We start from the raw sequence: 27445 nt of genomic DNA, 5'->3' as shown, positions 1-27445 counted from the left end.
CGCGAGGCAGGGGGGCGGGGCGCGCGAGGCAGGGGGGCGGGGCGCGCTCGCCCTCTTTCCTTTCCCGATTCCCCCGGAGCAGGTGCTGGGCTGTGGGAGGGGCGCTCGGGGGAGGCACTCACCGAGGATGCGGATCTGCGTGACGGCTCCGTGCAGGCCGAAGAGCATCCAGAGCGGCTGCGTGGCGTCCACGCACAGCTGCATGCCCGCCGCGGCGCCGTTGTGGCTGAGGTGCAGCTCGCCGTCGGTGTTGACCACCAGGCCCAGGATGTCGCCGCTGTGCAGGGGCCCGGGCACGCGGCACACGGCCCAGAACTCCTTGCGGTCCACCAGGGCCTCGGGACTGAAGGGCAGGTCCGCGGGCCGCAGCGTGCCGGGGTCGCACGTGGTGACGCCGAAGGAGAGCGCGCCGGGCCGCGCGCCGCCCGAGCGCGTGACCTTGACGAAGATGGTCTCGGCCACGCGCACGGGCCGGCTGGTGAAGACGAGCGCGCGCTCGTCGCGCCCGTGCTCCAGGCGCGCCACGGTCTGCTCGTCCAGGATCCGCACGTGCGCCCCGGCGCGCAGCGCGTGGAAACGCAGGTCGCCGTCGAGCTGCGCGGGCAGCGCGCGGCTGTGCTGCGAGTTGAGCGAGTTCTGCGGGATGGGGCAGCCGGCGGCCGGCGCGGCGTCGTCGCCGTCGGCGGCCGGCACGTTGAGGTCGCACAGGCTCACGGAGAGGCGCGCCTCGTCGGCGTCGCGCCGCAGTGACGGCCGCCGCAGGGCGGTGAAGGAGCGCGGCCGCAGGCAGTCCGGGAGCATCAGCTCGCTGTCTGCGGCCAGGGAGGGGAGAGACAGGGCGACCGTCACGCGGGCCCCGCTGGGCCAGCGCGCTTCCTCCCGCCCGCCTTTCCAGTCTGCACCGGGAAATACCGAAGGCATCGTGAACAGCATGGGAGAGGCTTAGGACGGAGGCTCAGGGGCAGGGTCGGGAAACAAAGTACGCAGGACATCTATTTGTTTAAGCAAAGGATCAAGGCTGGAAGGAAGGGCACCAAAATTAAAAACATTCCTTCTACATGGCACGCTTATAAAAGTTTTTTTATTGTTATTATTAACTTAATTCCCTTTTGATCCCCGAGGACTTGAGTCGACAGCAGTAAATATTAGTTGAAAGCACTGTGGACATTCTACCCCTCTGGAAAGTCAGAGGGAACCCCCTTCCCCAGAAAAACTCTTTGCATAAATGGTCTCATCTTACCCTAACAATTATCTCTTGAGTTATCATTGCCACAGAAGGACACTGAGGCTGAAAGAACTTAAGTAAATTTATCCAGGATTTCCTTTTGAAAGTGACTTAACTGGAAATCAACCCCTTTCTCTTCTTAATCATACAAGTAAGACTGTTTTGTAGAAAAGACCGTTAAACAAAAAAAAAAAAACAAAAAAAAAAATCACCTCTCGGCCCACCATCTGGAGAAAAATATTCTTAATACTTGGGTGAGGACCTTCCAGCTTTTTTCCCCAATATATTCCTGTTACTTTTTCTAATACAAAAACCGAATCATGCTATGTAAACTCCAGTAGTTTTTAACCTTTTATGGGTAACAAATCCCTTTGAAAATGTGATAACCTTGACCTATGTCCTCAGAAAAACACCCATTCTTCCTAAATTCTGTGGATAATTTCAGGACATCTGTGAATCCCATAAAGCCATCCATGGGCATGGACTCCAGGCTAAGAACCCTGCTATACAGATTTCCTTTTCAAAACTAGCTTTTCCAATATGTCCTGAACACCTTTTCATGCCAATAACCATGTTTCCAACACCATATTTTTGTAATGGCTGTGTTATGTCCCTACTTTATGGAGTCCTATCTATAATAAAAGTCATCATGCATGATGAATTACCCCGCATTTCATCCTTAAAACATCCCATGGAAGTGTTCCCATTATGGAGATAAAGCTGAGAGATGTGATGTGACAGCCACCAAGTGGCAGATCCGAGACAGAAGCAAGGTATGTCCAACTCCTGACACCACATTCTTCGCTTTCAGGCCCTCCTTATTTATTATTTAACTCCCCTCTGTGGGAGTTATAGTCCCCAAATTTGGCTAGTGCTATTGTAGACCACATCATGAGCCAATCCCTCCCTGGGAGCCTTTTCTCTGAGCCTCCACAAGGGAGAATCTGCTTTCCCTCCAGGACCTGGGTAAGGATGGTTGGGGTGCTCGATGTGGAAGCAAAGCTTGGAGGACTGGACTGATATGGGCAGCTGAAGCCAGAACTCCGCTCCCGCTAAATCTAGAGACAGTTTCTAAAGCCTCCTTGCTTTCGTTCTCTCCCTGCCCCTTCCAGGAACAGTGTTGTTTGGGTCTCAGCAAGGAGAGGGTGCTGGGCCCTTCCCCCAAACCCCGTGCCCTCTCTGGAGAAGCCTCTTGGGGCCTGGCTGATTGGGATTTCCCAGCATCGTGCTTGGCAAGAAGAAGGGAGCCAACCAGAAAACGCAATTATTCCAGGGAATTGACTCTGTGAGAGCGATGGTGCAGAGAGGCTGGGGGCTGCAGAGAGGCAGAAGCAAGGAGGCCCAAACAGGAGGAGGAGGCCTGAGAGACAGTCGTGGGGACCTGGGAGAGGCTATGGGCTGACCTGGGCCGACAAGGAACAGCCCCTGCTCTCCACCCCTCAGGGATTGCAGGCACTGGCCTTAGAGGACTCCAGGGTTGGAGATGGAGAGGAAGGAGCAGTGACAGCAGGGTGACTAGAAAACAAAAGGTTCAGAGATGCCCAGCCAGAGCCTACAGGAAGAAGCCCGGAACACGGCTCGCACACATATATACCCCCACACTCCTCTCCCCACCCCACACACACTCCGGACAATCAGCCCAGGGCCCATGGAGCTGGGCAGACCATCAGCACAGACTTCTGAATGGGGCTGGATGTGTGCTCCCTTGAGCTCTGTCCCTTCAGGGGTCTTTCTGTACTTGAATAAGCCCACTACTGGGCCTCCCAGGCAACCCGAGCCACTGCTGAACTCTTCTAAGACAGTGGTTCCTTCTCTTAGACTGAAATCTCCCTCCTGTATCCAAGGATATCTTGGATAGATTTATGTAACTTCGCAGCTTCAATGTCCTTCTGTGCCAATACTACCTCTGGGGTAGCCCTGTGGAGAAAAGAACTCCCCTCAGGGAATATTCAGACCCACCACACACCTTCCCACCTCCTGGACAATAAACAGAACCAGACTCAGTACTCCAGATGTTCCCTGACCAGCTCAAGGCACAGTGTGGCCACCACCTCCCTTGATATTTACACTATAACTCTCATAATGTAACCTAAGGGTATTTGGGGTTTTTTAGTAACCCAAATCCATATACTGGTAGGCAGGACAGAAGCATAGTTAAGTGTAAGGATTTTGAAGTCATCAGCCTGGGTTGAAATGCTGGCTGCACCATTTCCTGGCCATATCACCTTAGATAAATAGCTTAACCTCTCTGGGCCTCTCTTCTTCAGCCATGAAATCAGCATTTACTGAGGTGCATAAAATCTGTATTCTAATACTCCACTCAGAAGGGATGCTGTGAAGTCCAAATGTAGTAAGGTACAGAGGGCACCTGGAGAGTACCTGGCCCATAATAATCACGAGGTTAATATGACCCACTGATATTGTTTACATGCCCTGGGGCTCAGAAGAAAGTGCATGGGCTCTGGGGTGATACAGGCCTGGGTTTAAATGTCCAAGCCAGCACTTGAATCAACTTTCCTCCCAGCCTCAGGTCACTCAGCTAGAGAATGGGGGTAATCACAACTGTGTTGTGATGGTGACGTGGGGGTCAGAGGCAGGTCGGGGGGCCCCTGGGACCTAGGTACTTGATAACTTCAGGTACCAGTGCTTACTCGGGTTGTTTGTCAACCGAAGTCAGGTCCCCCTGCACCAGGCAATGAACGTTCTGCACCTGACTGTAGGACTTCACATCGGTCATGAATGGCATCCCTGACTGAGGACCAGGAAGGAGAAGCTACAAAGCGGAGATTAGAGGAGAAAGAAGAGAAGGAAGGAGAAACAGCAAGGGGTGGGGAGAGAGGAGGAGGGGCAGGAAAATGACCCCTTGGCCTTGCTTGAAATCTTGGAGGAGTAGAGAGAAAAGGTACAGCAGATCCTGGGAAACAGCTAAAAATGGAATCCCCGGGGCCAATGCCCAGCCCAAGTATGTCTTCTCTCCCAGCCAGGCCACCCCTCGGGGTCAGGAGCAGCTGCAGGCCTCCAGCAAGCTCCAAAATAACCACCCCCTCAGTGCACCCAGCTGTGCCGGGTCCTGAAATAGGTGACACTGGAGACGGAGGAGCTGGGCAGGACGCCCTCCGCAGAAGGGTCAGCAGAGGTCAGAGCTGACGGAAAGCCAGGCAAGGGTCCAGGCCCCCAAAGCCACGGGAGAGAGCCCGGAGGCCAACCTCAGCCCAGGGTCACAGCTTGGAGAAAGGGCAGAGGGCAACCTGTCACCCCAAGCAGTGGGGTGGCCCGTTCAGAAGCAACAAATCCTACCATCCGGGCCAGGGACTCAGGGCTGCCCACTCTGGAGGTGTTTATGCCGGGCCCGGAGCGGGGAGAGGCACAAGGCCACAGGGGATGCTGCTCGGCTGGCTCCCCTCTCGGTGTCCCCTCTTTCGGGAAGGAATTTGTCAGTCTTCAGCTCCTGGCGGCGGGGAGGGGTGGCTGGCAGATCCTTTGCGCCAGGGCAGAAATAACCAGGCCCCACAAGGGCAGCGAGGCCCAGGCAGGGTTTCCTCCCCTCAAGGTGGCACTCGGATCACCCACTCACTGACGCGCTGTATGCCCAGGCCTAGGCAGTGGTAAAGACAGAAGCGAGCACCTGGGCCCCAAGGAGCCAGTCAGCTGTGCGGGGATCAAAGCTTGGAGGCATGAAAATATTTGAATATAATTTCCCTACCAAATTCTTAGTGTCTCCAGAGGAAATCCATTTCTCTCTGCCAAGTTCTCACCCAGCCTTGCCTAGAATGCTCCCGGGGACAAGAAGCTCACCACAGCCCAAGGCTATCTGTCCCCTATCTCTGATCAACTGTAACTGTTAGAAAAGCTGTCCAGGAACGGATCCAGAGGTATCCCACATCCGCTCCATGGCGCCCCCTCTGAGCCTTCTCTTCTATAGGATAAATACCCCCGTTAGAATAATGCTCTCCAACCAAGGTGGAGGTCCCCTTCCTGTTTCATAGTGAGTCAGACACAGCCTCTTGGAAGAAACAAGATTTGACCTGGGCCCTGACAGACAAGAGAGTTCGAACTGACAGAAGTGAGAGGCACTCAGTGGGAAAAGTGCACTAGCAAATGCCCAGGACAATCTGAGGCCAGTGGGGAGAAAGGAAGGGAGAGGAGGAGAGGAGGAGAGGAGGGGCCAGACTGAGGGCACCGGGGCCAGCTCTGGCCAGTGCAAGGCAACCAAGGCAGGGCCTGGGCATTGGTGCCGGAGCCCTCAGGGGCAGGCAAGGGGCTCCTTTGAAGCAGGGCCTGCCATCAGCCTGAGAGTCTTGTTTGTTCAGGAGAACATCCGGAGCGCTGGCTAATCTTTAACCATGGGTCGGCCCGCGGCAGCAGGCTGGCTGGCGGGCATCTGCCGGCCCCTGTTTGGAAGGCGCTGGGGGCCCATTTACTCTCTCCATAAACATCCTCCTGCTGGTCAGCACCTGGCATGGGGCAGGGGAAGGAGCCCCGAGGGCGGGGACATGGCTTGGACGGGTAAGGGGTTTCCCCACCCCTCTGGGCAGCGCCCTGAAACCCACACTGGCCTCCACCCTCTGCATATAAACCCAACCACAGGAAAGCTAGGAGAAACAAACACTTTGTGAGGCTCATGGAGGGAGGGGTAGAACATCCCAGAAACACTGGGAGTCACACATAAAACTTAAGATTTATGGAATCTCCAAGACAGAGGATCTTAGACATATAGATTCTCAGACTCATCTGGTCTAGTGGTTCTCAAACTTTTTTTTTTTTTTTAAGCAGTGAAATCCGTTTCTCCAACAGAAGCAAAAGCTCTGGTCGAACTCTAAGAGGAGGCCACAGAGCCCTGCCAACTCAGCTGCCTCAAAAATGCCTCTGGAACCCCAGTGTCTCAAGGAACCCAGCTGGAGAACCATAGATCTTGTTCCAAGAAACAATTTAGATAGCATGGTTTGAATTTCACCCACATACAGGGACTTGGTTTTAAGGCTTCCTCTTCTAAGGAGAGGACTGGCTTGGGAGTTGTCTATTTGGTGGGGTTTTTAAGTTAAGTATTCCTTTTTTTTTTTTTTTTAAAGATTTTATTTATTTATTTGACAGAGAGAGACACAGCGAGAGAGGGAACACAAGCAGGGGGAGTGGGAGAGGGAGAAGCAGGCCTCCCGCGGAGCAGGGAGCCCAACGCGGGGCTCGATCCCAGGACCCTGGGATCATGACCTGAGCCGAAGGCAGACGCTTAACGACTGAGCCACCCAGGCGCCCCAAGTATTCCTTTTTAACCTACAAACAACAGCGCTTGCCGTTTGTGTAAACACTCTTACACATCCATGAACCTCACGGACTCTCTGAGAGATAAATGGCACATGTATGATTATGTCCAGATAACAGATGGGGTGCTCAGGGCACAGAGAGGCTGGAAGGCTTGCTCACAGCTAGTGAGTGGCCATGTCAAGTCTTGATTCAATCAGGTCTCCTGCTTCTGAAATGAGGGCTTTGTCCCCCATGTTGCAAGGCCCCAGCTCCTCTGCTCCCCCCTCTGCCCTGGGCCCCCCAGGTCTCTCCAAGCTCCTCAAAACTGTATCTTGGGCCAAAGAGATAGTAGGTGGAAATTTCAAAACTGCCATCTCTGGATATTAGAAACAGTCTAATATTGCCAATCGTATATGATTGTACTTTTCATATATTCATTCTGGTTAAAACAACAACAAACAACCAGAGTGCGCTGCGAACAACAGAACCAGACGAAGCCCTCAGAAGCCTTCAGGGAACTATGAGGCAGGCAGACTCACCGCTGAATCGGGATGCTGGGCAACCCCCCTTCCGTAGCCAACACTGCTGGGGCTCTGGTGGCCTGTCTGTGTCCAACATGTGCCACTGATCCCTGACACCCTGAGCTCTCATGAGCTCCACCATGGAAGATGTAAGACGGCCAACTCCCCACCCCTGGGAGGTACCCAGACTTAGCAGGGGGGCCAGGGGGACTCATATTTAGAGAAGCTAGGAAGTATTATAGCCCACATTCCTGGGCCCAAGGCCCAGTTCTCCCAAGCTGTGTGACCTTGGGCAAGTTATCAGACCTCTTGGAGCCTCTGTTTCCATATCTGCAAAATGGGTACAATAATAACTTTCTTTATAATATATATAAAGCGTTTATGCTGTCTTCTTAAAAGAGCAGGACAGTACATGATGCAGAACTGCTGGCACCACCTAGACCTCCACGTGCCTCGGGTGGTCAGGAGCAGGAAGGGTCATAGGAACAGGGGAGGTCAGGGAAGGCTTCCTTGTGGAGGGGAGGGCTTGGTGTTGAGCCCTGATGTGATTAGCAGAATTGGGGGGTGAGCAGAAAGAAGTGCCAGGAAGAGTCTCTGAAGCAGGAGGAACAACAAAATTTTGCTTTAATAAAGAAGAAACGAAAACTACCAAAGAGGAAGAAATCGCCAGCAGCATCCTCAGCTCTTTCCCCCATCCCCAGAGCTTCACTCAGCTGCCTTAAACTAACATTTGCCTCAGAGCCCCTGGCAGCCACGGCTGAAGGTAAATATTGGTTTTGCCTGGGAAACGGAAGCCCCAGATGGCAGTGTGGTCCTCTGCCGGCCAGCACGGTTCACGCTCCTCGGGCCATCGAGCCGAGGCACACCCTGAATGGGAGACTGACGCAGGGCCTTATCTCCAGAGAGGGCCCAGGCTCCTCACTGCAGGGAAGTCAGGCTGGCCCACCAGCCCACAAACCAGCCCAGCAGCAGCCTGCCCCTCCGAAAGTCACCCTCACTGAGGGTCTCTCGACATCTCCCTCCTCAGTAGGCGGCTCTATTACCAGGACTTGGGAACCTGTGCCTAGGATAGGATGAAGCAGAAGGCCATGAGCCCTTGGGAGCCCACCCTCAGTGGTCCCCTAATGCCCTCCTGAGCTCAGCCACTACCATTTTGACGTGGGCATGTCTTCTCACACTGACCTTATGCCCAGATGGGCCTGGGAGATATGAATTCCAGGCCCAGCTCGGCTTCTGACTAGCTGGGAGAATTTGGGCAAGCCCCCTCCCACCTCTGGGCCACATCTTCTCCTTTTGAAAGACTTGATAGCACAGAAGCTGCCAGAAACTTTCTGCTGTCATGGCCCTCTCCCCTGTGATGCATGCACATACGCCCACCTGTGCACGCCCCCTTCTCCACAAGTCACCTACCACCTCTTCACTTTGCTCCCTCCCCTGAAGGTTCTGTTCCCTGACGGCTGATTCCCCACCTCTGTGCCTATGCACACCCCTCCTGTCCGGCCTAAACCGCTCCAGCCCCGACCAGTCTCTTCATTTCACCTTGTTTGGTTCTTGACTCGAAACTCATCTCCCACAGAAAGTCCTGGATTGCTCCCCAGCTGTACCACCCCTGACACGGTTTTACTCTTCAGCCACATTTCCCTGCAGAACTGGATTTAGGTCACCTCAGAGCAGTTAGATGGTGTGTCCCCCAAAATAAACACTCTTCAAGGAGAGGGGCTGGATTTTCAAATCTTGTGCCGCCCCTGCCCCCGCCCTGCACAGTACCCAGGCTGTGGTGGGCATACAGGGGTATCAGGAGACCCTATAAGTGAAGTCCTGGTTCACCAGCTTTCTGCCAGGACCCACACAGCTGCTCTTCCCGAGCCAACATTTCTGAGAGGAGCAGGGAGACCTTGAAAAACTGGGATAGGACCTTATCTCTCCAAGTATTAATCATCCCATAAAACTTGTGTTTATTTGGTTGCTGGCAGGTCCCTCTTCCTGGAGGTAGGAAGCTGTTATTCTTGGAAATACCAGCCCAGGCCTGGGCCAGGGCACCCCGAGGCAAGAGGTGATCTCCCAAACTCCAGCATATCAGGGAGCCTGGAAAGCATGAGGCAGGCCTGCAGCGGCCATGGTGTGGACCCCAGGGGGCCTGGCTTATGTTAGGGCAGTGGGGGGTGCGACAGAGCACCCGTCTGGAGTTGTCACTCAGCCCCTGCTTGCGCTCTATCAGGAGAGACCGTCAATCTGTCCATGGCCTGACTTGCATATCTGCTAGGTGCCAGGTACCCCAGGATATCTCTGATCTGAAGAGCAGATATGGGCCAGGCAGGGTTTGGAGGGTTTTGGCCATAGGTCCCAGAGACAGGCAGGAAAGGAGGGGGCAGGTCTAGCAGGAAGTCCCTATAGATGAGACACTGGTTTGGGAGGTAATCACCAAAGGAAAGAAAGCCCGTCTTCAGAGCTGCCAAGGCAGAGAGCGACCTCTCAGGGAATGGAGAAACTCAAAACTGGCTGAGGAGGGAGCACAAGGAAAGCCAGAGGCACTGAGGGATCCGGGCCACGGCGGTGGAGGGTTGAGGGGGTTAGGCAGTGAGGAGGACAGGGAAGGGGACTGACCCTGGGACGGGGCAGCAGGCGGATCCCAGAGGGGAGGCCCGAATGAGGGTGTAGAGCAGCGTGCCTACCTCCAAAGATATCTTAGATGGATCTCTTTTGTTTTTACACAAAAAAGAAATCCCTTTCAGAAGAACAAAACAAAGAGATATTTTAATCTCCTAATTGAATTCAGGGGCCATCATCAGTGTTTGAAAATGCCCAGGGATTATGGTGATTTACAGCTCGGACAGGAATCTGCTGGGGCCTCGGCCTTATCCGAAGTAACAAGAGGAGCCTGCTGGGAGATCCAGATTCAACTGAAAATACTGCCTGAAAACCCACTTATAGTCCAAGAGGGGTAATAGGGCCAGGCCCAGTGAGACCACCTGGGCTGTGCCCCAAGGTGGGACCCGTCAGATCACTCTCCAGGCCACTCTCTAGGCCCTGGAGGTTTGGAAGCCCCATCTCACCTAGCATGTCCCCTTTACTACCCCCTTCCCAGCCCTTCCTGGAACTTCTGGACCCAGCCTAAGCCCCCTTCTCCAAGAAGCCTTCCTGGCTCCAACCTCCCTCACTGACCTCAGCCTCCTCTGACTTACTGCCTCCCTCCATACTAAACCTGCTGGAGGTTTACTGGGGAAGGTACTGCTTTTGGCATCAGAACATCCAGTTCAAATCCCAGCCCCACCACATCCCTACCTGGGCAAGCCAAGCCTTCCGTGGGTCTCAATTTTCTTCTTGACAAATGGGGATGAAAAACACTCTGTCCAGGGCCAGCTGCTGAGGTTAAATGACATAGCTGGATGGAAACCATCTCGGCAGATGGAAAGGATCCTATGACTACAGCACTAAACAATTTACTGTCTTCTCTTGGGTTATGCTCTGATTGTGTCTGGAGCGCTTGCTTTGTCTCCCTAATTTCCCAGTGAGGCTGGGCTATCTGTGAGCGAGGCTGGGTCTACCTCACTCCCCACCACTTTCCTTCATCTAACAAGTTACCCGCCCTTCCCACCACTCTCCCCTACCGAGCTCCCAAATAAGCCTTGGTGTCCTCCACACACCAGACACAGGTTCTACTCTGGAGAGACATCCAGCGGGGTAAGACACGGTTTCACCCTCAAAGCCTTTCCCCGTCTTGTGCAAGACCTATGGATGGACCAAAAAGCTCAGCCAATGCCTCATTGCTGAGAGAAGCCCAGGCACCATGTGGTGGGACACAAGAAAGAGAGAAAAGAACTCAGCTCCAAAAGGCTTCAGGGAGGAGGTGGCTCTTGAGCTGGGCCTTAATGCCGGAGTGGGATTTTTGACCTTTGGGGACTGTAGGAAAAGGCATTCTTTGCTAGGAAAGGGGAAAGCAGGAATGCTGTCCCTACTTCCTTTACCCCCGTCCCAACAAGCCTATAACTTTTTTTAAGAGCTGAGATACTTCTGTCTCCTGCCACGTGGCCCAGCCCTGGGCGAAGTCACAGTATTCACGACCTCTTTACAGAAGAGAAGCCTGAGGCTCAGACAGAAGTGTCCAGGCTGGAGCATAGACTCAGGCTCTGAAACTCCAGTGCCTGGAAGTGTGAGGCCCTAAGGATATCAGAGCAGCTAAAGGTGTTCACTCGAACCTTAGGTTAAGCTTCACCCTCTCCAGGATGGGTAGGGAAGACTGACGGTAGTTGAGGACCTACTGTGTGTTGCCTGCTTCACATAACTCGGCTCTTTAAGCCTCCAAAAGAACCCTGAGGGGCGCCTGGGTGGCTCAGTCATTAAGCATCTGCCTTCGGCTCAGGTCATGATCCCAGGGTCCTGGGATCGAGCCCCGCGTCAGGCTCTCTGCTCCTCAGGAAGCCTGCTTCTCCCTCTGCCACTCCCCCTGCTTGTGTTCCCTCTCTGTGTCTCTCTCTGTCAAATAAATAAAATCTTAAAAAAAAAACCAAACCCTGAAACAGTTATTTATTATTACCTACCCCTTTTCACAGATAAGGAAACTGAGGCCCCACAGCTATTACAGGGTGAGGCCAGGAGCCCACCTGGGGCATAACCACTGCCCTTTCTGCCTCCAGGAGGTAAGAGGCCCCATGGGAGCACCCATTTCACAGAGCAAAAGGAAAGCAGATCCTTCTCAGGCAGCCTGGGCTCCCTTCTTCACTCAATAAGACTTGGAAGAGCCTGCTTTCAGGCTCTTAACTTGTCCACGTGAATTCAGAAACACTTGTATTGAGTTGAAAAACTGAAAGTTCCCAAACTGTTAATTAATAAAAATAGCCTCCTGATGTTTGGAAGTCAACAGAAAGGCTTCTGACAATTACTCATTTGTTTTTACTTTCACTGTCTTTTTTACTCAAATGAAGGTATTTTGAAAAGAGCTTCACTGTTTCTTGACTCTGAAGCCAGAGAGGAACAAAAGAAAAAAAAAAGGGTTTTCCACAGCCTCATGGCGTTTTTCTCCGTGGGGAGAAGGGGGCAGGGATGGGAGCTGGGAAGAGCAAGCTCAGGCCGGACATTGACTGTGCTGGGTGCTTTACTTACAGCCTCTTGAATTTCCCTTCATCTTCCCACCAACCCATTTCATAGATGGGAAAGCTGAGGCTTCTACAGGCTCTGCCTGGAGATACAACCACTTTGCCTGTGAGCTGATGTGTACCCAGAGTCTGTGTATGCGCACGCACACACATGTCAGCACGTGCACAAGTGAGCAAGCTGACAGTGATCCTAGACTGGGAGTCAGGTGACCTGGATTCTAGTCCCAACTCAGCCACCAAGTCCGTGTGTGACCCTAGGAAGCCTGAGACTCTCCAAGGCCCCTTCCAGCCCTGGCACTTTAGAGTCACATGTGCCCTCGCCAGGAAGCACGGCACCTTAGCACCCCAGGCTGCCTTCTGATGCCCCTCCTTGCCTCCCACAGCAGGGATGCCCTCTCACTCCCCTGAAGCCGACCTACTCACACTGGGCACCCAGGAGCGGCCAGAAAAGTCTTAGCCACCCTAGTGCCTTCTGCTCTCTCCCCTGACCCCTTTCACTACATCCCTGCAAGAAGCATTAGGATGGGGTTGGGCCTCCTGGGGGGCTGCCAAGCCCGGGGGCCAGGGGCTCACTTGTGACTGAGTGCTAGCCCCCCCGCCAACTCACCTGCTGCGCCTCCTGGGGCCAATGACTCAACCTCCCTGAGCTTGAGTCTCGCCTCCACGAGCCCCACTAACAGAGTCAGCCTCCCAGGGTTGCTATGAGAACAGCAGTAAAGAAGGGCCTGGCCCGTGGTAAGTGCTCACTAAACTGTGGTGTCAATGATTAATGTTCATTTCTTCCTGGAGGTGGAGGGTCTTTGAAGCTGCTTGAAGGCAGGAACCCCACCCCGGAGCCCCTTGTCCCAGCTGTGGGCGCGAAGGATGGGTGCGCTCTGCAGGGCACACGAAGGCTCCCAGAGCTGTCCCCGTGCCCACTTGGCCCTGGGGCCCCGCCAGTGGGGGAGGGGTCCCCGTGCCTGAGGGACTGGAGCTGCGTCAGACCCCAGCACCCAGAGGCACAGGGAGCGGGCACTCACCAAGCAGCTGCACGCCCCGCGTGAGGCCGTAGACGTCCACCAGGGCCCAGAGCGGGTCGGCCGTGCGGACCCCATTGAAGAAGAGCATGGCAGCCGAGTCGTTGATGCGATAGAACACACGGCCCTTCTTGTCCACCCAGAAAGCGATGATGTTGCCCTCGTTGGCAAACTCCTCGGGCAGTGCCTTGGCCCAGAAGCCGCTCTGGGACACCAGGTCGGGGCAGGCGTACTTGGGCAGCGAGTCAGGGTGGATGCGGGACGGGTCCTTGCTTGTGAAGCCCAGCCGCAGCGCCCCGCTCCAGCAGCACTGCTTCTTGGTGATCTGGATGGGAAAGAGAGCCTCAGAGGGCACTGTCCGGCCGGCAGGCAGGGAGGGAGTGCGTCCTTCCCAGCAGACCGCCACCCGCCTCCCCGCAGACTCCCCTGGGGAGTCACACCGCCCAGCTGGCCTCCTTTCTCTCCTCTGGGAGCCTTCCCACCGTCCGGTGACAGCTCTTCGTGGTCCCCATGGCCACACCCTTCCCCCATCCCTTCTTTGTCCCACAGGAGGAAGAGGGCAGAGCACGAGGAGGGGTGAGGAAGGGCAGAAGTGGCAGCACAAGAGAAGGGCAGGGTGCTGTAAGGGCCGGAACAGAGGGCAGTGCTGAGCCCTGGGGATGTGCAGAGAGCAGCGAGAGAGACCCCACCTTCAGCCTGACTTGCTCGTAGATGAGGACTGGGCGGTTGCTGAAGGTGATGGCATTGCAGAAGCTGGCCTGCCTCTTGACGGCCTTGTGGCTGAGGTCCATGAGGATCTGGGAGCCCTTGGTGTGCGGATGGAAGAGCAGCGGCGTGGCCGGGGGCCCCCCGCCAGGCAGCACCGGAGGGCAGTGCTTCTGCTTTTGGTGGCATCGGTGAGAGGTGACAGGGAAGGGGCCGCCGATGGAGTCTGCGAAGGAACGAGCTGTGAGGTCAGAGTGTGGCAGAGAGCCCTGGAGCGGCAGAGGGCTGGGCGCGGCGCAAGGCCCAGGACGTCCACTACCATCACAACTGGCCCCCATCTCTCGCCGTGCCCCCCTTCACCGCCTATCACCGTGTAGCATCCATCACCATTGGCACTGGTCCCCCACCTGTCACCTCCCACCACGGACTACAGCTGCGGCCACTCACCAGTATTTCCCACCATCTACCCTCCACCGCCCACCTTTGTGATAAGTCAGCATTTACTGCCCACACCCACCGCCATGCCCTGCCACTCACCACCACCATCATTTATTTTATTCAACAAATATTCATGATGCATCTACTGAATACCAAGCCCTGCCCTAGGCACTGGACATAGAGGCATGAAGCATACATGGATCCGTTCTCAAGAAGACAACAGTCCAGGAAAGGAGAGGACATACCCAGGAATCACAACAAAAATGGCAGACAGTGATTAGTGCCGAAAGGACGGGACGGCAGGTCCCTTCTCAGGAAGGCCTCCTGGAGGAGGGGAGAAGGAGGAGAGGGCATGGGAGCTGGACTGACAAGGCTGAGCTGCCATGAACTGGTGACCTTGGAGCTGCCCTTGGAGACCAGCAGGGCGGGTGGGGCAGCCTCTGCAGCTTCAGCCCCAGGAGCACGCCCACAGCTTCCCTCCTTCAGGGCCACCCCCTTCTACCTCAGGCCGCCTTCCTGCTTTGCACCACCCATGCCCACATCTTGCACACAGGTGGGCCTCCGCACCCGGGCTTTCTAATGGAACTTGGATCTGCCTCAGGAGCCTCTGGCCAGGGAGGCATGCTTCTTTCTTCTGCAGATAGCTCTACCATACCCCCAAATAGGACAGAGTACAGGACAGGGTGTGGTCCGGGGGAAGGCACGTTACAAGCATGTGGGGTTGGTGTCCAGGAGACAGGGCAGAGAGAGGAAAGAACATGGCCAAGGTGTCAGGTGGTTTGTGTGTCTGTCACTCATCAGCTGTGTGACCTTAGGGAAGTCACTTCCCTGCTTCAGCACAATGGGTAGCTGGAGCCCTAAGACATGTCTCAGCAGCCCTGGTAGTGTTAATGCAGTCTTGGCAGCTGGGGACAAGGAGAGATGTTCATTTCCTCCCCAAGATCTGTGTCCTGTCCATCAGGAAGGGCAGCCCCAGCCCTGTGCCATCAACTTGAGGAAAGAGAGACATGGAGGATGGGGAAGATGGGGTTGGAGAAGTAGAAAACCATAGAACATGACAGAGGCCTTCTGGAATGTGTCAAAAGTTTGGTTCCTCCAAGGTAGCGACTTAATAATGCAGAAAGCACAATCAGCATCAGGCCTGCTCAGAGGTCTTCCACTCCCTAAAGAGGAGGAGAGTTTTCCAGGAAGGAGAGGAAGACAGGAAGGGAGGAGAAATGGAGAGAGGAATGTCCTGAGCTAGGAAGACCCAGACTTTAGTCCAGGCCATGTTTGCATCACTTTGCATCACTTTGCATCTTTGCTTCCTTCTTCCCAAAGGGCCCCAGACACCAGTGTCCATGGTCCATGGCCAGCCAGATATTCTGTGTGTGGGAGGCGGGGTTGGAACAGGAGGAGCTCCCCTTGCTCTCACTAAGGAGAAAAGACTGGAATCACAGAACAGTACTCAAGGCCTTTAAAGCCACCAAGCAATGAAGGCTGGAATTGCTCAGAGGAGACTCAGTCAGTCTGGGAAGGATACCTGGAAGAGGCTGAGTGGTCCCTGGATAGTGCAGAGCAGGAGAGGTCATTCCAGGGAAGGGAATGGTTGGGGTGAAGGGCAAAGGGTGGCCAAAGGGAACCTACAGGTGCCCTGCCTGGGAGAGGTGCTCTTTGGGATCAGGCCAGCCTCAGGCACAGCTTGACTGCTGGTTTCAAAAAATATCTGCTGGGTAAATGGATTAGAGATTGTGGTACGGCTATACAGTGGAATATTACTAATCAGTAAACAAGGAATGAACTACTGATATGAGTGGCAACATGGATGAATTTCAAAATAATTATGCTGAGTGAAATAAGCCAGTTTTTAAAAAATAAGCAAACGTAATCCACGGAGTAACTGCAGGGCCTCTGTTCCTTTCAACCCCCCCTCCCACCTACACCCTGTTCCATTTGTCCAGGTCTAGGAAATGCACACTAAGGGCCAGTGATAACAAGTAGATTGGAGGTCACCTGGGGATGGTGGGGGAGAGAGGGAGGGATTGCCAAGGGGCACAAGGGAATGTTTGGGATGATGGGTATGTTCACCATCTGGATCGTGGTGACAATTTCATGGGTGTATACATATGTAAAAACCCACCCAATTGTACACTCTGAACACACGTGGTTGAGTGTATGTCAATACACCTCTTAAAAGCAGTTTTTTAAACCTGCGGAGCCCAGCAGCTGATTACAGCCTCTCCCATGGGACTCTTCCCCAACCTCCACTCGGAATCCCTGGACCAACCGCAGGACCTCAGCTTCCTTCAAAATGCTTCCTCTCCTTCCCACCCATCCTGGGTGGGGTCCTAGGGTCCTGCCTTAAGACCCAGAAAACACCAGCTCTGGGCAAATATGGTGGAGACACCCAGGGGCCGAGACCCAGGCCCTGGCAGGACCATTCCCCCAGGCCTCCCTTCCACAGGCAAGGGTAGCACAGGCCCAGCCACCTGGCTGACAGCAAAACAGATGGAGAAGGAAGGTTAGGGAAACCCTGGACCCGGGGGACACAACGGACACCCAGACACGTGGCCTCAAAAAGGCACCTTCATCGGCACACGCAGACACCTACGGGCACGTGAAGGTCCTCCAGACCCTAGGAGACAGAGACTTAGGCCTTCCCTCATCCCTTGGGCCAGGAATCACACATGTACACACGAACCGTGCACACACACATACTCACGTCCACGGGGATGAACGGAACAGCACGCGTAAGACACACGCCCAGCACACATGGGCCACACACATCTAATAGTAACGGCAGCCACTTCTCAAATGCCGCTGCAGGCCGCGCCCCGAACGGGGGGTTGACGTACACTCACTGCTTTCAGCCTCACGGCAGGGTCTAAGAGGGAGGGAGGGGCATCACCAGCCCGGGCGACTGGTGGAGGAGCCGAGCCACGGAGACACTGGGTGGCTTGCCCACGGTCACCCGGCCGGCACAGAGAGGCCCCAGCAGTCGAACGCGGGCTTAGCCATGACGCGTCGATAGCCAAGACAGCACGGCCTTGGTGTGCTGGACACACTCTCCTAAATGCACATTAGAATAGACTCGCGACTGGTAAATCCGCGAGCCATGTAAAACCATTTCGACTGGCACCCTGGGGGCGACTCGGCATTCTGCCACGCCGCTTTCACGATACCTGAGTGTGGGCCACCAACACACTCAGCACAAACCATGCTGCCCACACTGCCCTCCTCCTCCGACACGGCCGGGTATGGAGTGCGGTGCGTGCACGCGAGGCGTCCCCTCTGCGATCTCAGTGAACGAGCTATGGCGTAACGAGGGGGAACCTCAAAACCATGCTGAGTGAGAGAAGCCAGCCTCAAAGCCTACCTACGCTATGATGCCATTTGTAGGACTTTCTGGAACAGGCAAAAACTACAGAGCTCGAAAGCTCCGTGGGAACTGGAGTCTGGGGAAGAGGAGGACAGGGGGGCACAAAGGGAGCTTTTATGGTGATGGAAATGTTCCTTATCTTAACTGCAGCAGTGCTCCCACAACTTACACATTTGTCAGGACGCCCCAAACTGTACACTTAAAAAAGATGAGCTTTATTGTCTACAAACAATACCTCCAAAGCAACAACAATGGCTCACAAATCAGGTCTCCACCGAGATGGAGGAAAGCGAGGCTGGAATCTCTGACCACCACAGCCCCCATCAACCCACGGCCGGCAGTGCCCACGAGGTGGACCATTTAACAGGAGACCCCGAAGCCGGGTTGGGCTTGCCACTCTCAGCCTCAAGCTTCTGAAGCGGGTGTGAGGGGAGCGTTTTGGCAGCTACAGAGCACCTTCACTGACTCCTGGACCTGCAAAATCTCGTGCCCGCCTCCTCCTGCCCACAGTGTGGCTCCCGAGGCTGTCCCCGGAGCTGTCCTCGGCCCCTTCTCTCTGCACTCAGCTCTGAGTAATCAATGCCCACCGAGCCACCTCTGTGGAGATGATGTAAAAACCCTCTCTGGCCTGCTGGGTATCTCGAGTGACCATGGTCACCTGCCTCTTGGCAGGCCCCCAGCTCAGCTCCTGACCCTAGCCCACCAACCCCCCATGCTCCCAGGCCCCAGTGGAATCATTGAGCACCCCACATCCAACCAGCCAATCCCACCTAAGAAATAAGCCTGCCTGGGCTCTGCCCGCTCCCGTCCTCCCAGCCTCCACCCAAGGCCCTGGCCTGGCCTCCACACTTCTCCTTAAACAAGGGCCAGGGCCACCACTTAAAGCCACGAAGGCCCTCCCTGCCTGCCTCCAGGGGGCGCCATTCACACAGACTACAAGAGGAACGGTGCCCTCTGAGGCATCCAACATGGTGGTCCTCACCAGGATGTTTGCCACCTCCCCAACCCCTGCTGTCCTTGCCCACCATCTTCCTGCTCCACCTCGGCTTGCATTATGGTCTGGGGGGAGGGAGGAGAGAAAGCAGAATGAGAATTAACCTGAGCACAGCTCTGATATCAAGGGCCAGAGGGGCGGCTGGGGGCAAAGTTTCTTCCCTACACCACCCAAAAGGGCTCTCTCCCTGCACTTCAACAGACACTTTGACCCTTAAGGTCTCCATTCCATGGATGAGTTACGATTCAGACTGGTTAACCAACTTGCTTGAACTCACACAGCAATCAAGTGGCAGAGCTGGGACTTGAACCCTCATCTTCCAACTGCTACCCTACTCAGCATTTAATACTAGAGCCCATTTTCCCCATGAGTCCAAGATGGCAGGCGTAGTGGGGAAAGGCTGCGTGGAGGAGGCTCTGGCCAGTCCCAGCCGGGCCAATAGCCACGGCAAAGGGCCTCAGGACGCTGGGACGCTACTCCCTCAGCAGCCAGTGGTCCTGGATGGAGCCCAAGTCTCCCCATCCGGCTTCCAGCAGAGCTCTCGGGGAGGCCTCCTTTAGTGACAGGTTTGCAAGCTTCTCGGGAGCCACAGTGGGGGCACCCCCCCCTCAGGCGAGGCTGCTGCTGACACAATGGAAACTCCCCCACAGAGCCCATTCCTCCTGGGCATTTATGAGGTGCCAGACACCAGCCTGGCCAGCCCTCCAGGTGACCCTCAGCTAGCTCTGGACCACATTCCTGCCTCTCAGTGGGGTCCCAGGGGGAGATGCCGAGACACAATGCAGCCTCCAGAGTGACCTCCCCACTGCCCCAGCCAAGCTCTGCCCCAGAACCATCCTGGCAGAGCCCTGAATGCCCAGGCTGGACTGAGCTGGGCTGCCAAGGAGAGACAGGAAGAGATAATACTAGTGACAATGACCAAACTGTATGTGACTTAACAGGCGGGGTCTTCATTCTGTCCCCAGAGCCACTAGGACACAGGTCGTCAGCAGTGTAGTTACCCAGCCAGAGTAAAGAGCCCTGATCTGAACTTTGTTACTAACTGTGAGACGTCTGGAGCCTCGCTTTTCTCACCTGTAAAATGGGGGTCAGGGCAGACCTTCTTCATGGGATTCTTGTCAGGATTAAATGAGATGATGTATGTAAAACTAACCCAGTAAGTGGTTGCTATAATAATGATGATTATTATAATTGTTATTATTATATACAACAGCTAATAATTACATTAATAATTAAGAATGATTAGCTTATTAATACTTATTCTATAACAATAATAATTATTCATGCTACTGACATCGATCTGTGTTCTCGTACCTCCACACCTCTGCTCAAGCTATTCGCCCCTCCCCGCCACATAGCTTCTTTCCCTGCCCCACTTCCCACCTCCACCTCTCCGAGTCCCACCCATCTTTCAACACGGAACCTCACTGTGTTCAGGATCGCCTTGCTCTGAGTCTGTGACCCCGACCCCCAGTGCTGCCATGCTTGTCTGTATCTCCTATGAGGAGGGATTTCTCACTTTCTGGACAATGGGCGTCGAGGGGGCAAAGAGCATGAGCCCTGGAGTCAGGAGGCCCTAGGTTCAAATCCTGGCCATGCCACAGACTTGCTGTGTGACTTCGGGCAAGTCACTTCACCTCTCTGGACCTTGATTTCTTTCTCTGTAAAACAGGGTCATCTTAGCTGCCCTGCCCACCTCTCCCGGTTGTGTGAGGACCCAGGGAGTTCATAGATATGAAAGAATTTTGCAAACTTGAACACCTGATCCCAACATAAGGTCTTATTTTTTCTTATAAAAGCAATAAACACCACTGTAGGAAATGACCAGCTCTTTTCGGCCCAGTGGGAAGCCAGACACTCCGGTTTTATCTTATCCCAAACACCCTAATCCTGGATTGCCAAGGTAGTCCTGATTTAGACTAGCTTACATGCATGCATGGAACAGGACTCTCTCGGGAGTAAATACTATGGGAGCCAGTCTGAAGGGTGGGAAAGCAGGTAGGGAGGGGGTTTCAGTGAGAGAGATGATAGTAAAACAGGGCACATGTGACCTTCTTTGGGGTCCTTAAAGGGGCCCACTTCCCTCATGTGCCTCTTACCTCCAGGCTTGGTCCAAGCTCACTTCTCTGCTGGGAACCCTTCTGTCTTTCCCACCTATGTACCTGCCTTTCACTCATCCTTCAGACCTTGATTTTAAAGCCCGCTTTCTCCCAGAAGTCTCTCTGGCCGCAGACCAGCTTCAGGGCCCTGCTGTGGACCCCCAGGGACTCCACCCATACACCCCTAACAGAGCCTCCAGCATCCAAGCAGCCTCTCTCAACTCTGGTTCCTCCACAGAATTCAGTGCAAAGGCCCTGTGCTACCCACTGTACGCAGTGCACTGATCTGTCTTCTCCACGCCCAGAATGGTTGAGAAGAGAGTCAATGGGACCATTTTCTGTGCTCTGTGGTGCAGCTTTCTGGGGAGGAAAGGCTGCAGGGTTATTCGTGTCTTTCTCCCTGATGGACCCTGAGCCTCCCAGGGGCAGAAACACTTGTCTTTTTTACTGCTGTTTCCCCAGTGCCTAGCTCAGGGGCACAGAGCAGGTGCTCAATATGAGTTGTTGAACCAACTGCCACTGTTCGATTCCTCAATCCACTGACCAACTGGCAAGTGTCCAGGGAGTACCCACTCTGTGCCTTGCCCTTTCTGGTGCCCTGTGGAGAAATCAGAGAAAGAGGGAACTAAAAGGACAGCTTCCTTCATTGCCCAGCGCCAGGATCCCACCCACACCGCGTGCCTAAGAACCTGTTCCCCACTTGCCTGCAGGAAAAAGGAGAAAAGGAAGGTCGTGACAGTTGATCCTTTCTTTGGTATCAAATACTGCATCAGATGTCCTTCACATGTGACCTCACCTCACCCTCCCAGTCCCTGCAAGGCAGGTGTCTGGAGGAAGCAGCCTCCAAGATGGCCCCAATGATTCCCACTTCCCCCCTCCTGGCAGTCATCCCCTGTTGCAACCTTGTCCCTTTGCGTAGGGAGTAGACCTAGCAGCTAGCTATGGATGAATGGAATACAGCTAAAGTAATGGGATGTCATGCCCAAGACTGGGTATCAAAAACCTTCAGCCTCCACCTTGGTTACTTTCTCTTGCCTCTCTTGGGTTTCTGTCTCTGGGGGGAAGCCTGCTGCCATGTTGTGAGGGAACCATGTGCAGAAGCCCATGTGGCAAGGGACCAAGGACTGCCAACAACCACATGAGTAAGCTTGGATATGGATCCCCCTCCAGACAACCCTTCAGATGAGACCACAGCCCCAGCCAACAACTTGACTGTAACTTCCCAAGAGACATTAAGCAGGAGGTACCTAGCTAAACTGTGTCAAGATTCCTGACCCACAGAAACTGAGATAATGGAATGTTTGTTGTTTTAAACCACTAACATTTGGGGTAACTTGCTATACAACAATAGTTGTGCTTTGCAACAATACAGTATGTTAGTCCCACTTTATAGATGAGGAAACAGAGACTCTGAGAGATAATAACTTGCCCAAGGTCACATAGCTGGCAAGTGGCAGCCCTGGGTTCTGAATTCAGGTAACACACTGTCCAGCCACCCTCAGTGAGCCCCACCTCGCTGGCCAGCCTGCTAGGTCCACTCTCAGCTACATGAATCCTACGGTCCACCCTAGTTGGGTTCTCCATGCCCACTGCAGTCCCCACATATATCCACCTTTGTGATTCATGGTTAGGGGCCATGTTAGGGCTCTCATCGCCCCTAGGGTCCTGGCTATGCATACAGCAGGCCTTGCTGCTCCATGGAAGACTGAACGACTCTATGATGACGAGCTGGGTGAAGGAGGATGGTGGGTAGTGGGCAAGATCGGCACCTTCATGACCAAGTTAATCTCCACACCTTGAGCCTCCTGCTCTCACTCACTCTGTGACATCCCAATCTCTGACATTTCCAACAGCCAGATGTGCATACAGCTGTGCCTCCCCACAGCCTCACTGCTGGGAGAGGACCAGCCCTCCTCTTCCCCCTCCCAGGTCCTACCCCAAGATTCCAGAAAGGGATTCCAGGTGATAACTATTCTGGGTTCAGCTCTGGGCCCCTGTCTTCCCAGCACCTCCCCAAAGTCCCCAGGCCAGGCCTGAGAGACTGCAGAGTGGAGGGGAGCATGGCTCAGTCACATAAATCCATACACCACACAGACCATCACCCTTAGCTTCCCTTACACAGATCCATGCCCATGCATGTATACATGTGTGCACACACACAACCAGAGAGTGTGCCTGATGGTGGACACAAGACCCATCAGGGCTGGAGGAGGCAGAGATACTCTTGGTCCCTAGAGGCGGCCAGGTGCACATGTGTGTACATACTCATGAACATACAGGAGGAGCCTCCACGGAAACCTTCATAGAAGCACACACATCCGTTTTACAGGGTGTTTACTATGCACAAGGTCTACTTAATACCCATGAGCTTACTTAATCCTTTCTACCATCCTTCAGGGTAAACCTTACCATCCCCAATGTACAGAAGAGGACAATGTACAGATGAAGGAACTGACCCAAAGTCACACAGCCAGTGGATCTGGATTCAAACTCTCACCAAGAACACCTGCCCCACCACCCCCTCCTCTCTAGCCTTGCCTGGCTTCACTGCCCAGCTCAGGTATCACATCCTCCAAAGCTGTCCCTGACAGCTCCATCCCACCTTCCCCCAGGCCATCTGCAGCTCCAATTGCCACATGGCCCAGCCACCCAGGGCCTCTACCCCTCCACTCCTCCCTCTTACTCAAGGACCAAGAATCCACTGGGTGCCCACTGCGGGGCCAGGCACAGAGCTGGGTTAAGAGAATAAGACGGATCAAGCTAAGCCACCATACCTGCAAGCTCACCTTGGCCTAAGCCTCCAGACCTGCCGTCAGGAGACAGGCAGCACCCTCTGTGCTAATCCCAGGTCTCATAAGGCCATGGGACGCCCTTTCCCCCCCTGCCTGTTACAGAACCTGAGAAGGAGAAGTGGGGAGCCAGCTGCAGAAGGGGCAAGGCCTGACTTCCCACCTGAGCCACCAGCTCCATGACCTCAGCCAACCATTTCCCCTTCCGGGCCACAAAATCCCCCTCTGTGAAAGGACAGAACTGAGGACCAACTCTCAAGTCTCTGCACCCCAGCATCTAGGGTGTGTTGGTCCAGAGATCAAGCTGGGGGTGCCACCTATATCTAAGTGAATATGTGTGTGCCATCTGCAGGTCAATCTCTCAGCCCTGGGCCTATCCTTGCCGGTGGGGGAGCACTGAAGGAGGTAAAGGAGGAAGGCAAAGAAAGAAGAGGGGAGGGCCGGGGAGGGGAGGCCTCTCAGTGTAGCTGCTGCCTCCTTCTGCGCTCTCCACCCCCACCCTCCCCGCCCCGCCATCCTGCCCTCAAGACTGGGAGCAGCTCTGGAAATCTGCCCGATGAAAGATATCAAGCATGTAACTGCCAAAACCATTTTCCAAATGGGAATTAATTTCTCCCATGGGTCTCCTGCCAAGCTGGTCCCAGAGGAACCTGACTCCTCACCACCAGCCCTAACACACACACACACACACACACACACACACACACCCCTCATGCAGAAACACTGACATCTATCTACAGAATAACAAGGACACGTCCCACACACAAAGTAACACAAACGTGGCTGCTCACACACAGAAACGCAGGCATAACACGAAATCCCTTAAATATTAGACAGACAGACACATCCCATGCTACACATCACATGGTACACACACACAGAGGCCCAAACACAGGTACACCGTCTGCAGACGCCAGAAACACCAATAGCCAAAACATGCCCACAAACACCCCGCTAGAAACCACCCGTATACACACCAACAGTCTGGGGTCACTCTCTGTCACATCCCTCTCATCTCTGTCACCCAGCAATCCAAAACCTTCCGTGCGCACCAAACCCAAATCCCAAGGCCCCCAGTGAAATCACAATCGGGAACTCTGTAAGCATTCTCATGGAGTCAGCCTGTGGGCTGAGAGCACCACCAGGAAGGAGCGATACCCTTGTAGCCTCCCACTTCCCCTCACACACACCCCGGAAAGACGCAAAACCAGAGCCACTGAGGCAGCCAGGGCATGGGTGTGGGCATGAGCAGCCGTGGGTGTGGGGAGGACACGTGAGGACGGGCACACAGAGGTTCCAGCTAAGGGGCTATGTGACCCAGGCAAAGACAGCTTCTCCACAACCCCCAATTCCCCTCTCCTACTCGCCTTGATGGTAGGTTGAGGCAGGGGCTAGGGCCAGCTTGGCAGGAGGCCCAGCCTATGGAGGGTGGTCCCGGCTGAGGGCGGGGCAGGGAAGGAGGGCAAAGCAGATGAGGCATTTGATTAGCGTTCATCAATGTCCACGCAGCACCAATGTCCCTGCCAGTGTCCGTGCCCAGCTCCTAGAGTTCTCGGCCCACCCCAAATATCATGCTGTCCCAGGCAGGAGGAGGGAATATGACCCTGGCCTCAGAATGCTTTTCCAAGCCCTTGTGGTTCTCCCCATGTTCAGTCCTTATTCACATCCCCCCAAGTAATCCTCACGGTAGTCCTATGAGGAGGGCACTCCATCAGCCCCATTAACAGACGAGAAAACCAAGGCTCAGGACGACACTTGCCCTCACTAGAAGACGTGTCTATGGACCCTGGAGCAGGAGCTCTTGCAGGCCACGTGCTGTCTCGGGTGGTCACAGGGTCCTCACTCCCCTTGGAAGCCCATGCTCCAGACCAGCTGGAGGATCATGTGCTGCATCCTGGGCCTGTTCCGAGGGCCTCTCTGTCCTTCCCAGGCCACAGGCTTCACTAAGTCTGCTTCCAGTGGAAAATGCCAGTCTGCTCCAGACCCTCTGCCAACAGGCCCTGCTGGGGCCAGTGGGCCCTGATAGGAGCCCCCGCCCCATGGACACGCAGGGCCAGGCCCAGGTCAGCCCAGTCCAAGTCTCGGGCCAAGTCCCAGGCCACTGTTCAGCTCCGGATTATGTGTCTTCCAGGAGCTTCCATCTGTCACTTAGCCCTCCAGGCCCAGGACAAAATTTATTTCCTTTTAAGAGAGCCAATGATTTGCTTTTCCCATGTCTCCTTTCTTGCCTTTTTCTTTTTTAATTAGAAATCACTCTCTCAAAGTCCAGAGCCTGGAAGGGAGAAGCCACCTGGTCACCAGTCCCCGCCACAGCTTCCCAATTGCTCCTGCCACTGCCCTCCCTCCTTCCTGGGCCTCGCCCAGGTTCTTTAGTGCCCACTGGACTCAGCAGATGGAGGCTGCCCCATCTCCTAATGCCCTGTCTGAGTGGGGAGCAGGGGACCCAGGGAAGTGTGGCAGGGACTACTCAAGGTCAGCCCACACTGCTCAGCCGGTTTGTACAGAAAGCCCAGCTTCTGGGGCCCAGCGATGACAAAACAAGTCCCTGGGAAGTCTTTCCCTTCTGGGTCTGGTGCCACATCGGCCATGTTACTCCCAAGACCACGGCACCTGAGCCGGGCAGATGGAGGGGCCAGGAGCCTGAGCAGGCAGCAGCTCTGCAAGTAGGGAGCCAATTCAGTGCTCCTCCCTTCCACCCCTTCACCTGCCTGCCCAGCGGTCTGTCTGACCGTGGACGTAAATCCCAGGGGTCAAAATTTTACTGGCCTCCCCCATGGAGCGCACGCTTTGAGAACCAAAGTCAGGCAACGTGGGGGGTTGTCCCTTGCACATCTGGATGTTGAGGCATAAGCAGACACAGGTACACACCCACAGACACCTCGAATGCACCTTTGTGAGCACAGACACACACACATGCACGCACTCATGCACACAAGTGTGTGCCCACACATCTCTCCACATCTCCATCATGGAACACGGTGCTGACCTCCGTGGCCTGCATTCCAGGACCTACAAACAGGTCCCCCCAGCTGTCTAACTATGGTTGCCTCGGTTCTAGGAGAGGGGGATATGGATACCCAGGACCTCACAACCCATGTGGGGGCTGGTCAGCACCCGGGGAATGTAAGAGGACAACAAGACTTTGTGGGGAGACTTGGCTGCCTGACCTCTGCTGGCTACCAGGGAAAGCCCACTTTTTCCTGCTTTCCCCAGCCCCCCTTGCTTTCCCCCACCCCACTGCCAACCACCCAGAAACAACCCCTCCCGTGACCCCAGAGTCCACCAAGGAGTAGACAGGGGGATGATCATGCCCTCGCCCGAGGGCCTCCCCCCTCCGGGCCCCAGCCTCCCCAGGTGGTCCCCAGGCTGGGAATGGGCAGACCCCCTGGCATCAGCTGGGGCCTTACCGTGGAGGGTGCTCCGGGTGATCTGTCCCCCCATCGCTGGCAGCGGGCAGCACGGCCACCTTCGTTCGGCCGGCTGGTCTCCTCACCAAGCCACCCTAGCCGCCAGCTCCCCTCCTCCTGCCCCTCCTCCTCCCCCGCGGCCGGCAGCCGGCATGGCAGGGCCGAGCCCGCCCCTCCCGCGTCCCCACCAGCTCCCTCCCGCACACCACACGGCTGCCTGCCCGCGAGGCCGGCCACACACACACACACACACACGCACATGCACACGCACACACACGCGCGTGCGCGTGCACACACACGCACTCACGCACACGCAAGCACACCCCTCTGGCCCTGCCCGCCGCCTCCGGCTCCCACCCACTCCCAGAGCCTCCCCCACCGGCCCCCACTGGTACAGGCAATGGGATCTGTCATGTTTATTTACATAAGGAGGAGGAGACTGGAGGCTTCCTGAAATAGCCGAGCTGCAGAAAGCACTGGAGATGCCCCAGCCAGAGCAGACACACGCACGCACGCACACACACATGCACGCACACGCACGCACGCACATGCACACACA

At 55.1% G+C, this 27445-nt stretch overlaps 1 protein-coding gene across 1 annotated transcript in view; it reads right to left on the bottom strand.

Annotated features, from left to right (window-relative positions):
- Positions 1 to 27019, bottom strand: part of NEURL1 (neuralized E3 ubiquitin protein ligase 1) — a 33351-nt gene extending 6332 nt beyond the window's left edge. Inside the window, exons 1-4 of the mRNA XM_035028514.1 lie at positions 26887 to 27019; positions 13786 to 14027; positions 13100 to 13421; positions 123 to 812 (exon numbers count right to left, since the gene is read on the bottom strand). Of these exons, the coding sequence (XP_034884405.1) occupies positions 123 to 812; positions 13100 to 13421; positions 13786 to 14027; positions 26887 to 26920 (1288 nt within the window). The 5' untranslated portion in view covers positions 26921 to 27019. The remainder of the gene's footprint in view (positions 1 to 122; positions 813 to 13099; positions 13422 to 13785; positions 14028 to 26886) is intronic.
- Between the last annotated feature and the right edge of the window lie 426 nt (positions 27020 to 27445).

This window comes from Mirounga leonina, unplaced genomic scaffold, assembly GCF_011800145.1.
Source record: "Mirounga leonina isolate KUSES-001 unplaced genomic scaffold, KU_Mleo_1.0 Mir_114, whole genome shotgun sequence".
In the NCBI taxonomy this organism is placed as follows: domain Eukaryota; kingdom Metazoa; phylum Chordata; class Mammalia; order Carnivora; family Phocidae; genus Mirounga; species Mirounga leonina.
The sequence above is the reverse complement of the archived record's forward strand: the minus strand, read 5'-3'. Positions and strand labels throughout refer to the sequence as shown.